Source organism: Palaemon carinicauda, chromosome 8, assembly GCF_036898095.1.
Source record: "Palaemon carinicauda isolate YSFRI2023 chromosome 8, ASM3689809v2, whole genome shotgun sequence".
In the NCBI taxonomy this organism is placed as follows: domain Eukaryota; kingdom Metazoa; phylum Arthropoda; class Malacostraca; order Decapoda; family Palaemonidae; genus Palaemon; species Palaemon carinicauda.
The window spans coordinates 59,308,969-59,321,745 of NC_090732.1; the positions used below are offsets into that span (position 1 = coordinate 59,308,969).

At 37.7% G+C, this 12,777-nt stretch overlaps 1 protein-coding gene across 3 annotated transcripts in view; it reads left to right on the forward strand.

Moving 5' to 3' along the window:
• Positions 1 to 12,777, forward strand: part of LOC137645739 (uncharacterized) — a 542,683-nt gene that overhangs the window by 481,595 nt on the left and 48,311 nt on the right. Inside the window, exon 9 of one of the 3 annotated variants that reach the window (XR_011045344.1) lies at positions 715 to 800. The exons of 1 other annotated variant lie outside the window; for it this stretch is intronic. Coding sequence is in view for 1 of the 2 variants with exons in the window: in XM_068378637.1 (XP_068234738.1) it covers positions 715 to 864 (150 nt within the window). In the remaining variant the exon portion in view is untranslated. Of the gene's footprint in view, positions 1 to 714; positions 865 to 12,777 lie in introns of those variants that run through there. One more of the 3 variants, XM_068378637.1, reaches the window with a different exon arrangement.

The following is a 12,777-nucleotide window of genomic DNA, read 5'->3' on the forward strand; positions in this document are numbered from 1 at the left end:
AGGTATAACATAATGCCCCGAAAGTGGGAAACGTCTCTTTGTCGTCTCCACATTGGTCACACTTGGTTGACACACGAGTTTCTTCTGAAGGGCCAACACCAACCGTATTGCGACGACTGTTTGGTACCTTTAACAGTGAAGCTTTTGTTGACCGAGTGCCACAATGATAATAACTTGTCTGTTTGAGGCTCGAGGTGAGGACGGCAGGTTCATCCTTGCCAAGAATTTTGGACGTGATGTGTCCTACTATGCAAGCGGCATTTTTAAATTTATTTCAGAAGCAGGTCTTCTGAAAACTATTCAACTTCTCTAATGACATCTTAAATTTTATAGTTTTAAATTAATATTCTTTTATCTTTTTATATAAAATAAATAAAATCGCTGTCAATTACCTTAGATGTCAGGATGCCAGAAAACTTTAAATCAATCAATGAATCAATCAATCTTCTGTCATGCATGGGGTCACAATAGGGTTAGAACAAATCACAAACTTTTAAAGTGATTTGTATTCCGAATTTCACAAAACTGATTTCTGTAAGTTACTCTTACCACATCAACTACCCCACAATTCCTGGTTTAAGATCAATATAAATTTTTAACAGCCAAGTTTCAGCTACTTTGAAAGCATTCTCCTATTAAAGGACTGGATTATGTATAGTTAAGAAGATACAAATCACTTTAAGAATTTTTCATATTTTATATATCTCTTTTCAGATTTTCAAAGAGCACGGTAAGGCTTGGGCTGACATGCTCAGTGTAGAGGTGTATGCCGTTTTCCGAGAAGACCAGTCAGAGTTTATGATTGATTTAATGAGGAAGAAATATTACAGAAACCTGCAGAGTGTTATCAAAAATGAATGTTCAGTAAGTAGAATATATATATGCATATATAAATATATATATATATATATATATATATATATATATATATATATATATATATATATATATATATATATTTGTCTTTTTTTTGTCAGATGGACAATTGTATTCATGATCTCATTTCAAATGGGGCTTTTGAACATATTTAAATATAAATAAAATTGGAATTTACTTGTATTCTTTCAGGAAATCGTTTTTGTTATTATTATTATTATTATTATTATTATTATTATTATTATTATTATTATCATCATTATTATTGTTGTTATTATGATTATTACTACTAGCTACACTACAACCTTAGTTGGAAAAGCAAGATTCTATAAACCCAAGAATCCAACAAGGAAAAATAGCCAAGTGAGGAAAGGAAATAAACAAACTACAAGAGAAGTAATGAACAATTAGAACTATCCAGAATTACTTGAAGACCATGGTACAGAGGGTGTGGCATTACCAAAGTCTAGAGAACAATTGTGTTATTTTGGAATGTCCTTCTCTTTGAAGAGCTTCTTACCATAGCTAAAGAATCTATTCTCCTGCTACCATGAGGAAAGTACCCACTAAACAATTACAGAGCAGTAGTCAACCCCTTGAGCGAAGAAAATTTATTTGGTAATCTCAGTGTTGTCAGTTGTGTGAGGACAAAGAAGAAGGTTGAAAGAATAGGCCAGACTATTCAGTGTGTGTGTGTAGGCAGAGGAAAAATGAGCCATAACCAGAGAGAGAGATCCAATGTAGTGTTATTTGGCCAGTCAAAGGACCCAATAACTCTGTAGCAGTAGAATCTCATTGGTTTCTGCTGCCCTGGCTAATATTGTTGTAATGATTAATTATTCACCATACATTGCCTTATCTTTTGGTGTGTTAATTCATTTGTCAAAATTGGCTTTAAAAAAAATTCACATAGTTTGGGAAAAAAACTATGGTAGCTCATTAACACTTTCAGCGCCATTAGACATTATTTACATCTAGTGAAAAATACTCCATTCAGCGCCATTGCACATAAGATGTCTGATACTTATTTTTTCTTTCGATCTTAGCAGTTTTTTTGGATGTAGATAGTGGACATAAGTGGTCTGAGCATGTGAGGGAGTATATTTTTCAGTGCGCAGTGACACAAAACCTCAGCAGCATGGCTGGGTATTGGAAGTTTAAAGGCCTCTCATGAATAGCAGAAGCAAGGGACACTGACATTGCCCTAACAAGCTGGATAATGCCCTAGGACCAGGAAGGCACAGGCAATGGCTTCTGATGACTCAGCAGGTAGATCTCTACGCTCCCCCTACCCTCCCCCCCCTCTCTCTAACTCACAAGGAGGGTGAGGTTGCCGCCAATAAAGGAACTAACGAGTTTGAACAGGCCTCGAACACCAGGCAGGGAAGTTACCAATAGGCCACCACGGCCCAGTATGTTTGTGGATGGTCCTCAATATCTCATAAATCTTAACCATGGTTATTGTGTGGAATTTGAGTTCCAGTATTTGTTCTACTCTCTTGCTTCTTGTTGAATAGTTATGTTACTGATTAAATTAAAATTCATTATTGCAAAGGGTATTTGTGGTACCCTGTCAAAGGGCAAAAGTGTAACAAGGTATCTTAATGTTGGTGTTTTTTGGTGATGATGTCAGCCAAATATGGGTGAAGCCATCAACAACTTCTGATGTAGAGGAAAATAAGCGTCCAACGAATTATTTCATGAATTTGCTGAAATTATATGAAGATGTCAAACTGTTGAACTCCAGGAAAACTAAGCCTTTTTAATAATGCAGAAAGTAATGTATATGAAAGTGAAGATGTGACAAAGGAACATATGTCTGATGAGGGAGAGTGAGAGAAAAAAAGACAATAAATAGAATAGATAGAAAAAAGTTTTCAAAAGAAGGAAGATTTCTAAAGGAAAAAAGGTTTCAAAAGTAATAAGGATTGGAAAAGGGAAACCAGATTCAAAAGCAAAAGGTAGTGACCAAGAAAAAACACAAGTGCAAAGAAATAAGAGAATTGTAAAGAAAAATAGATGATTAACAGGCCATTCGTACTTATGGTGAGATTGATACTGATGATCGGAGTGAGGTAGAAACTGGAGAGTAATTTTTAGGCATTGAAGACAATTCTTCCAGGTGGTGAATATTATTATTATTATTTTTATTATTATTATTATTATTATTATTATTATTATTATTATTGTCATTTATAGCTAAGCTACAGCGCTAGTTGGAAAAGCAAGATGCTATAAGCCCAAGGGCTTAATGAAAAATAAAAAAATTTTAAAAACATTAACATTAAAACAGATATTTGATATATAAACTATAAAAGAACTTATGTAAGCCTGTTCAACATAAAAACATTTGCTGTGAGTTTGAACTTTCGAAGTTCTACTGATTCAACTACCCAATTAGGAAGATCATTCCACAACTTAGTAACAATTGGAATAAAACTTCTAGAGTACTGTGTAGTATGGAGCCTTATGATGGAGAAGGCCTGACTATTAGAATTTAACTGCATGCCTAGTATTATGAACAGTATGGAACTGTCCGGGAAGATCTGAATGTAAAGGATGGTCAGAATTATAAAAAATTATATGCAACATGCATAGTGAAATAATTGAACGACGGTGCCAGAGATTAATATCTAGATCAGGAATAAGAAATTTGATAGACCATAAGTTCCTGTCCAAGAAATGAAGATAAGAATCGGCAGCTGAAGACCAGACAGGAGAACAATACTCGAAACACTTTAAAATGAAAGAATTAAAACACTATCAGAATAGGTTGATCACCAAAAATCTTGAAAGGCTTTCTCAACAAGCCAATTATTGAAGAAGACATAGACCTAATGTGTTTCTCAAAAGTAAATTTGCTGTCGAAAATCACACCTAAAATTTTAAGAGTTATACAAAGTTAAAGAAACAGTATTAATGCTGAGATCCAGATGTTTAGTAGCCACAGTCCTTAACCTACTTACAATCATACTTTGAGTTTTGTTAGGATTCAACTTCATACCCCATAATTTGCATCATGCACTAATTTTAGCTAGATCTCTATTAAGGCATTCAGCAACCCCAGATCTATTGTCAGGAGATGGAATAGGCTTTAGCTGAAGGATTGGGAAGTGATGAAGATGCAGTGAGTTTCGATGAAAGAGAGGTAGTGTCACGGTTGGGAGGTATTTGCATTCAAAGCTATATGTGAGAGTATTGGATGATATTAGCCATCCCAAAGATGGTTTGGACCTTTTTGGTGGAACTATTCTCAAGTGTTGGGTTTTCGAAATCCAGGGGTATCCAATACTTGGGGTAGGACTCTCGGCTTTTGGTTTCTGGCTTTTGGCCGGAAGCCCATCATTACAGACATGGGGAGGATGATTCCATAGTTTCTTGGTTCTAGTCCTAACAGGCAGGTTCAGCTTACACCTGTCCCTCTATATTTGTTTTGGTGCTGTCCTTGGAGTAGGGTATGGAGTGGACCATCTGGGAAATATACTCTCATTGTGCCAATAATGGAGAGTGCAAATTTCTTTTCTGACATGTGATGCCTTAGTATTCTCGAGCAAGTAAATCAAACTAATCTTATTTATAATCTCAACCCTGTCTTATGGATTCTTCAAACAACTGACCCCCATCCCTAGGATATGCTGACTCCTCCGGCACTGTTGACGATCTCTGGCAGTTCATTTAAAGAAAATTCTGTTGACGACCTCGGCAGTAAGAAGGACCATTCTTTAAATATTTGAAAAAGGGTAATTTAGGTAACACAGTAAAATAAAAAACCCTGCATGTTACCAATATTCTATTAGAAGCCAATTATGATGTGCTGCATAAGATATTTGAATACTACGGATTAATATAAGAAATTAGAATGAAACTTCTAGATGATAGATAGGATTCTTGGTTATCATTTGATAGTCATGATGAAGCATTCAATGCAAGCTGTAACATTATGAATATTAAAGTAGTAATATGAATACAGTATTACTTCGACATACGAGTGTCCCAACATACAAGAAATTTGAGATGCGAGGAAAGTTTCAAGCAAATTTTATGCCCCGAGATACGAGACAACCCTCTTAATGAGAGAATGCCTTGATGAAGTCATTGAGCTTCAGCACGGCATTCTATTCCCGTGCTGAAACAACGTGACGGGCAAGAGGGCTCTCGAACTTGAGGAAATTGCTCCCCCAGTTCGAATCTAAATTTCTCTCTTTCTTATCTTTTTCTTCCTCTTTATATTGCTTCAACCTTCTCCTAATATTATAAACTTTCTTTCATGATGCTGTCCCAACCCTATAAGTAAAATTTTTCATATGTATATGTGTATATTTTTACATATATATGTATGTTTATTATCTTTTTTTTCTCTCTTTATGGCATGGATGTTTCTACATCTGTTATTGCCACTTGGGCGGATGTTTCTACATCCGGTATTGCTGCCTGCTTTGATGAATGTGAAAGGTGTCACGGTTGGGAGGTGTTTTTGCTCAAAGCTATATGTGAGAGTATTGGATGATCTCAGCCATCCCGAAGATGGTTTGGACCTTTTTGGCGGAACTATTCTCAAGTGTTGGGTCTTCGGAATCCAGGGGGATCCAATGCTTGGGGTAGGACTCTCGGCTTCTGGCCGGAAGCCCGTCATTACAGATATGGGGAGGATGATTCCATAGTTTCTTGGTCTCAGTCCTAACAGGCGGCCCTCTTAATGAGAGAATGCCTTGATGAAGTCATTGAGCTTCAGCATGGCATTTCATTCCCGTGCTGAATCTTGGTGACGGGCAAGAGGGCTCTCGAACTTCGGGAAATTGCTCCCCCAGTTCGAATCTAAATTTCTCTCTTTCATCTTATTCTTCTGCTTAATATTACTTCGACCTTCTCCTAATTTTGTCAACTTTCTTTCATCTTGCTGTCCTATCTCTATGATTATCATTTTTCTTAGTTATATATATATATGTAGATGTATGCATATATATATATATATATATATATATATATATATATATATATATATATATATATATATATATATATATATATATATATATATATATATATTTATTTATTTATTTTATTTGTTCATTTATTTATTTATATATTTTTTTCTATTTTATTTAAATGGCGTGGATATTTCCACATTCGTCATTACTGCCTGCTTAGATGAATGGGAGAAGGGAACACGGTTGGGAGGTATTCGCATTCAAAGCTATATATGAGAGTATTGGATGATCTCAGCCATCCCAAAGATGGTTTGGACCTTTTTGGCGGAACTACTCTCAAGGGTTGGGTCATCGGAATCCAGGGGGATCCAATCCTTGAGGTGGGACTCTTGGCTTTTGGCCGGAAGCCCATCATTACAGATATGGGGAGGATGATTCCATATTACTTTGGTCTCAGTCCTAACAGGCGGGTTTAGCTTGCACCTGTGCCTCTATATCTGTTTTGATGCTATCCTTCGGGTAGGGTATGGAGTGGACCATCGGGGAAGTATACTCTCATTGTGCCGATAGTGGAGAATACAAATTTCCTTTCCAACGTATGATACTTTCTTATAATTCTCAAGCAGGTACCCCAACAAAACAACAACAAAAAACCTGAAAATCCCACCCTTAAATATGGACCCTTCAAATACTGACTCCCCATTCCCTGGATTTGCTGACTCCCCCCCGGCACTGTTGACGACTTCTGCTACTGTAATTAAGGAAAACTCTGTTGACGACCTTCGAACTAAAAAGGACCACTCTACTGATGTTAAAAAATCTAGCAATTTGGGTAACAATGGGAAACTACGATTCCTTCATGTTTCCCAAATCCCATTAGAGACAAATTATGATGATATATATAGAGCATTTGAGTGCTATGGATTGATAAAGGAAATAAGGATGAGACTTGGAGATAAAAAATGGGACTCTTGGATATCTTTTGAAAGTCATGATGAAGCGTTTAATGCCATAAGTAATATTAGTAGTATCAAAATTAACGAATTGAACATCATAGGAGCTCTTTGTGATAAGGTCCCAAAGGAATTGGACGTGTACAAACCTGCTGATTGGTTTGAAAAAGATAGAAATGTACCCATGCCTTCACAGAGAAAACCCAAACCACCAATGTGGCTCTTAGCTGAACCTAAAGGGATAATAGGGAGTTATTTTAAGATATGTAAGTTTATCCAAAAAAAAGTAGGAACCATAGCACCTGGAGATATATCTCGTTTTGGGAAGAACAGTTATCTCATCCATGCCAAATCTTCGACTCAGTCTGCAATACTGTCTAACTTACAGACAGGCAGTGATGAAATTACATTAGATATGAAACCTCATCTAAATTTTAGTTATGGAAGGGGAGTGGTCTTTAATAAGGACCTATACGAATTTACAGAGGAGGAGATACTTTCTGTGTCCATTAAATGTATGGAAAGTACATAAGGTTCCTGGAACTTCAATGATTATACTTACTTTCAAGGATGCTGATGTACCTTTCCATATTTTTATTGAAAATGAAAGGATTAAACTTCGGCCTTTCAAACAAAAGCCCCTGCAATGTTTTAATTGTTTTACATTTGGACACCTATCCAAAGTTTGCAAAAATGGAAAAATGTGTGGTATTTGCTCCAAAACTTATCATGGAGAATGTACACTTGAGGCCAGGTGTTCAAATTGCAATTTGAATCATAAATCAACTGATAGGAGATGCGAACTGTATAAGTTGGAGGAAGCTGCCCTAAACAAATCAAGTTTAGAACACATAAGTGTGGGACATGCAAAAAGACTGTTGAATAAATCAACCAGCTATGCAAAGGCCTTAAAATCAAAGGTAAATTTACCACAGGAGACAGCAACCCCACCTAGCACTGCCAGTAATCCTAAGAAAAGAAATACAACCTCTGATAATAAAGTACTGCATGACAAGGTAATCATATTGCCTTCTGAGGCTTTGCCACAGCGTATTAAAAATGGGTCATTACCCATTTCTGTACAGCCTTCTTCCCCCATTACCAACAATAGTACTAACCTCTCCCAGGCCATGTCCTTGCCTGATTTGATGGAGATGCCACCTGACACCAAGTTACCAGGTGCACCTGTATTGGGGAAGGTGCAAAAACCTGGTAGCTCAAAACCTATTAATCGGAAAAGAGAGAGACCTCCATCTCTCTCGCCCCCTTCCATAAGAAATATCAAAATTACGACGTCAAATAAATATGATGATTTGTCTGTTGAAATTTCTGATCTGGAAGTCAATTTAAATAAATCGGAAATTCAAGTGGAGGTCCACCAACCTCCTCAACAATCAGATCAAAAAGACAAAAAGAAAATCATAAATTCTAAACCCAATCTATCAAGACCCTCTTTAATAAAACCACCTAAAAATAGTGTTAGATCAAAAACTGCTAATGGGAAGACTCCATCCAAGGGGTCTACCAAATTATAAACCATAGTTTTTTCCTCCATTTTGCAATGGAATTGTCAGGGTTTAAGGGCCAAATATGAAGAACTTAAGCTCCTTATTCATGAGCATTCCCCCATAATTATTTGTCTACAGGAGAGCAAACTTGATCATAATACCCCTTGTCCTCGCGAATACATTAGTTATAGGACACCCTATGATCACCAAGTGGGGAGCCATGGCGGAAGTCTCATATACGTTCGTCGAGATGTTCCCCAAGTTTCTCTATCTATTCGTACACCTCTGCAGGCAGTGGTTGTACAGATCGACATAGGGCGAAAATATACAATTTGTTCTCTGTACTTGCTTCCAAATGATAACATTTTGTATGACAACTTAGTGGAGGTGATTCAACAACTCCCTCAACCTTTTCTTTTACTTGGAGATTTGAATGGTAGACATCCTTTGTGGGGTGATGTTTTAGCAAACACGAGGGGAAATATCATATCATCAATTGTGGAAAATGAAGATGTGGGACTCCTTAATACAGGAGAGCCCACACACTTTCATGTCCAGACAGGTACCTTGTCATGTATTGACCTATCAATCGTAAGCTCTAATTGCCTTCTCGACTTCGATTGGAGAACATTAGATGATTGGCATACTAGTGATCACGCACCAATCATTATAAACACCAACAATGGTCCACCTTTACAGGGATCGCCACGATGGAATCTTGACAAGGCGGACTGGGATAAATTTCGTGAGCTAAGCGAAATTGAGGGGGATGCAGGACAAGCTGAAAATATCGATGATGCCATAGACTTACTGAATGGAACTCTCCATACAGCAGGAGTCAATTCAATTCCCAAAGCAACAGGGTTATTCAAACGACGACCAGTCCCATGGTGGTCTTCAGAACTAACTGCCCTCCACAGAGCCACAAGAAGATCTCTAACAAGATTGCGTAGACGCAGAACTAATGAGAATTTAATTATGTACAAGAAATGTAGAGCACAGTTCCGTCGTGCAATGAAAGAAGCAAGGCGCCAGTCATGGATGTCTTTTGTTTCTTCCATTAACAGTAGAACACCACCATCTTCTGTGTGGAGGAAAGTAAAAAAGATAGCTGGCAAATCCACCCCCAACCCACCACCAGTGTTGAAGGTGAATGGCCAGTATGTAACTGAAGCAAATGAAGTTAGCAATGCCCTGGCTAATAATTTTTCAAATGTATCCAGCAAGTGTGAAGGAGCCCCTGGTCACCAGTATAGGAGCACTGAAGAAAAGAAAATTTTAAATTTTGCAACAAGAAGGGAAGAGTCGTATAATTCTCCTTTCACTGAAAGAGAATTTGATTCCGCACTTGCTCATTGCAATGATACAGCCCCTGGACCCGATGGAATTCCATATGCAATGATTAAACATGTACTTTTTAATACAAAGCTATTTATTTTAAGCATTATTAATAGAATATGGCATGATCATAGTTATCCAAGTGTTTGGGAACTAGCCATTATTTTAGCCTTTTTAAAACCTGGTAAAGACAAGTTTTTAGCAGCAAACTATCGTCCTATTGCATTGACATCTTGTTTATGTAAAATCATGGAGAAGATGGTCAATGCAAGGCTGATGTGGTACCTTGAAAAGAAAGGTATTTTATCACCGATTCAATGTGGATTCCGAAAAATGCACTCTACGACTGATGTGTTGATACGACTAGAGTCTTCTATTTGTGAAGCCTTTGCTTCCAAACAGCACCATGTTACAGTATTTTTTGACCTTGAAAAGGCATATGATACCACATGGAGATATGGTATACTTAAAACCATTCATGAATTGGGATTGAGAGGAGAGCTGCCACTATTTATTCAGGCATTTCTTTCACGTAGAGTTTTTCAAGTGAGAGTTGGGGAAACTCTATCTGAGAGTAAGTGCCAGGAAGAAGCAGTTCCTCAGGGTAGTGTGCTGAGTGTAACCCCTTTTTGCACTAGCAATTAATGGGATATCCTCAGCCATTCCCCAGGATGTTCTCTCAACATTATTTGTGGATGATCTCTCAATATCATTTGCTGGCACTAGAATAGCAATGGTTGAGAGAAAAATCCAACTCTCTATTGATAAAATTATCCAGTGGGCTGACATGAATGGATTTAAGTTCTCGACAAGTAAAACTACCTTTGTCCATTTTTGTCGTATCCGGGGAGTACATCCAGACCCGGATATATACATTAAAGGTCAACGGATACCATGTGCAAGAGAAGCTAAATTTTTAGGTTTGATATTTGATTGTAGGCTGACATGGGTTTCTCACTTAAAAGCATTAAAAGCTAAATGTGTTGAAGCTCTGAATATCTTAAAAGTATTGTCCCATACATCGTGGGGGGCAGACCGCAATACTATTTTAAAATTATACAAGGCCTTGACTTTTTCCAAAATTAGTTATGGTTGTGAGGTATATTCTTCAGCCACCCCAAGCCGGTTAAAAATATTAGACTCGATACATCATGCAGGTATTAGATTGTCTACTGGAGCTTTTAAAACCTCGCCTATCCCAAGTCTCCTTGTTGATGCTGGAGAGTTACCTCTAGACCTTCACCGAATGTCTTTCATTCTTCGGTATTGGTTTAGATTGCAAAGACTCCCTAACTCTCTAGCATTTCAGACTGCAAGCCTTGTAAGACACGCATCATACTTTGAGTTGCACCCAAAATCTCCTCAACCTTATGGCTTTCGGGTGAAACGATATAATTAGAAATAAGGTACTTCCATTCAAGGTATCATCAACGCCTCCATGGAAGTTACCAGAGATATTTTTTTGTAAATATTTTATTGGAGATAAGAAGAATATGTCAGACCTAGAATCCTGGTCTCTTTTTAATGAACATGTTAAAGAACATAGAGGATCAACTTTTATCTATACTGATGGCTCCAAATCTGATGCTGGCGTTGGATTTGGAGTACATAGTAATGGTTTTAATTGTAGAGGTGCACTTCCTCTGACCGCTTCCATATTTACTGCCGAACTGTATGGCATATTAACCGCTATTGAGAAAATAGCGTTGGAGAAGGAGGGTAATTTTACAATTTTTAGTGATGCAAGGAGTGTCCTTCAAGCTATGGAAGTTTTTAATTCTAATAACCCTCTAGTTTTAAAGATTTTAGAATGGCTTTTCATTATTGGACGGAGAGGTATAACAGTTCAATTTTGCTGGGTTCCAGCACATGTAGGTGTGTCCGGGAATGAGAAGGCAGATTCACTGGCTAAGGAGGCTGCATCCGAGTTGCTGCCAAGAAGGTATCCCATTCTCTGTAATGATTTCTTACCTGACATCAAGAAATTGGTTTGCAATAAATGGCAACAGCAATGGGATAGTCAAGATGGCAATAAAATGAGGGAAGTAACAAATGACATATCTCCTTGGAGGTATAATATGATGCCCCGAAAATGGGAGACGTCTCTTTGTCGTCTCCGTATTGGTCACACTCGGTTGACACATGAGTTTCTGCTGAAGGGCCAACACCAACCGTATTGTAACGACTGTTTAGTACCTCTAACAGTAAGGCATTTGTTGACCGAATACCCCAATTATAACAACTTGCGGAACAGATATTTGTTTGAGGCTCGAGGTGAGGGTGGCAGGTTCATCCTTGCCAAGATTCTTGGAAATGATGTGTCCTACCATGCAAGTGGCATTTTTAGATTTTTTTCAGAAGCAGGTCTTCTGAAAAATATTTAACTTTTATGACATTCAATTTTTATGATTTTAATTGAATACTCCTTAATTTTTTTATTTTATTTCATTTTTTATTTTTGTATACATAAATTAAATGTTACCGGTGTCAATGACCTTAGATGTCAGGATGCCTGAAAACTTTAAATCATTCATTCATTCATACGAGACAAATTTGAGATACGAGGATACGAGACGGTTCCCTATGCGGCCGCTAGGTGGCCGAATGTGCGAGAGGCTGCTCACGAGGACAGCATCACTCGGTCTTTCCCATCGGATCTCCATCGCGTAAAGTTATCTCCGAGCATCGGCCGTAGTGTTTGCATTTTTTACGTGTTTTTTGCGTTAATCAATACAGAATAAAGTGAATAAGCAATGGGTCCAAAACAAGCGTGTGCAAACAAGGGTAGTGAAAAGAAAAAGCGTATGATGACAATTGAGATAAAGCATGAAATAATCGATAAACATTAAAGTGGCGTATGGGTGACTGAGCTGGCTCGCCAATATGAGGGGAGTACAACAATAATATGTACCATCCTCAAGCAGAAGGATGTTATAAAGAGCACCAAGCCTTCCAAAGGACTAACCATCCTTTGCAAGCTGCACAGTGATATTCTTGACGAGATGGAGAGGCTTCTTTTAATATGGATAAAGGAGAAACAGTTGGCGGGAGATAGCGTGACCAAGACGATCATCTGTGAAAAGGCCAGCGGAATCTACAATGACTTGAAAGGAAAGCAAGCAGCTGACAGAGGGGAGATTACGACGCCAGCGGAAACCTTCAAAGCCAGTCGTG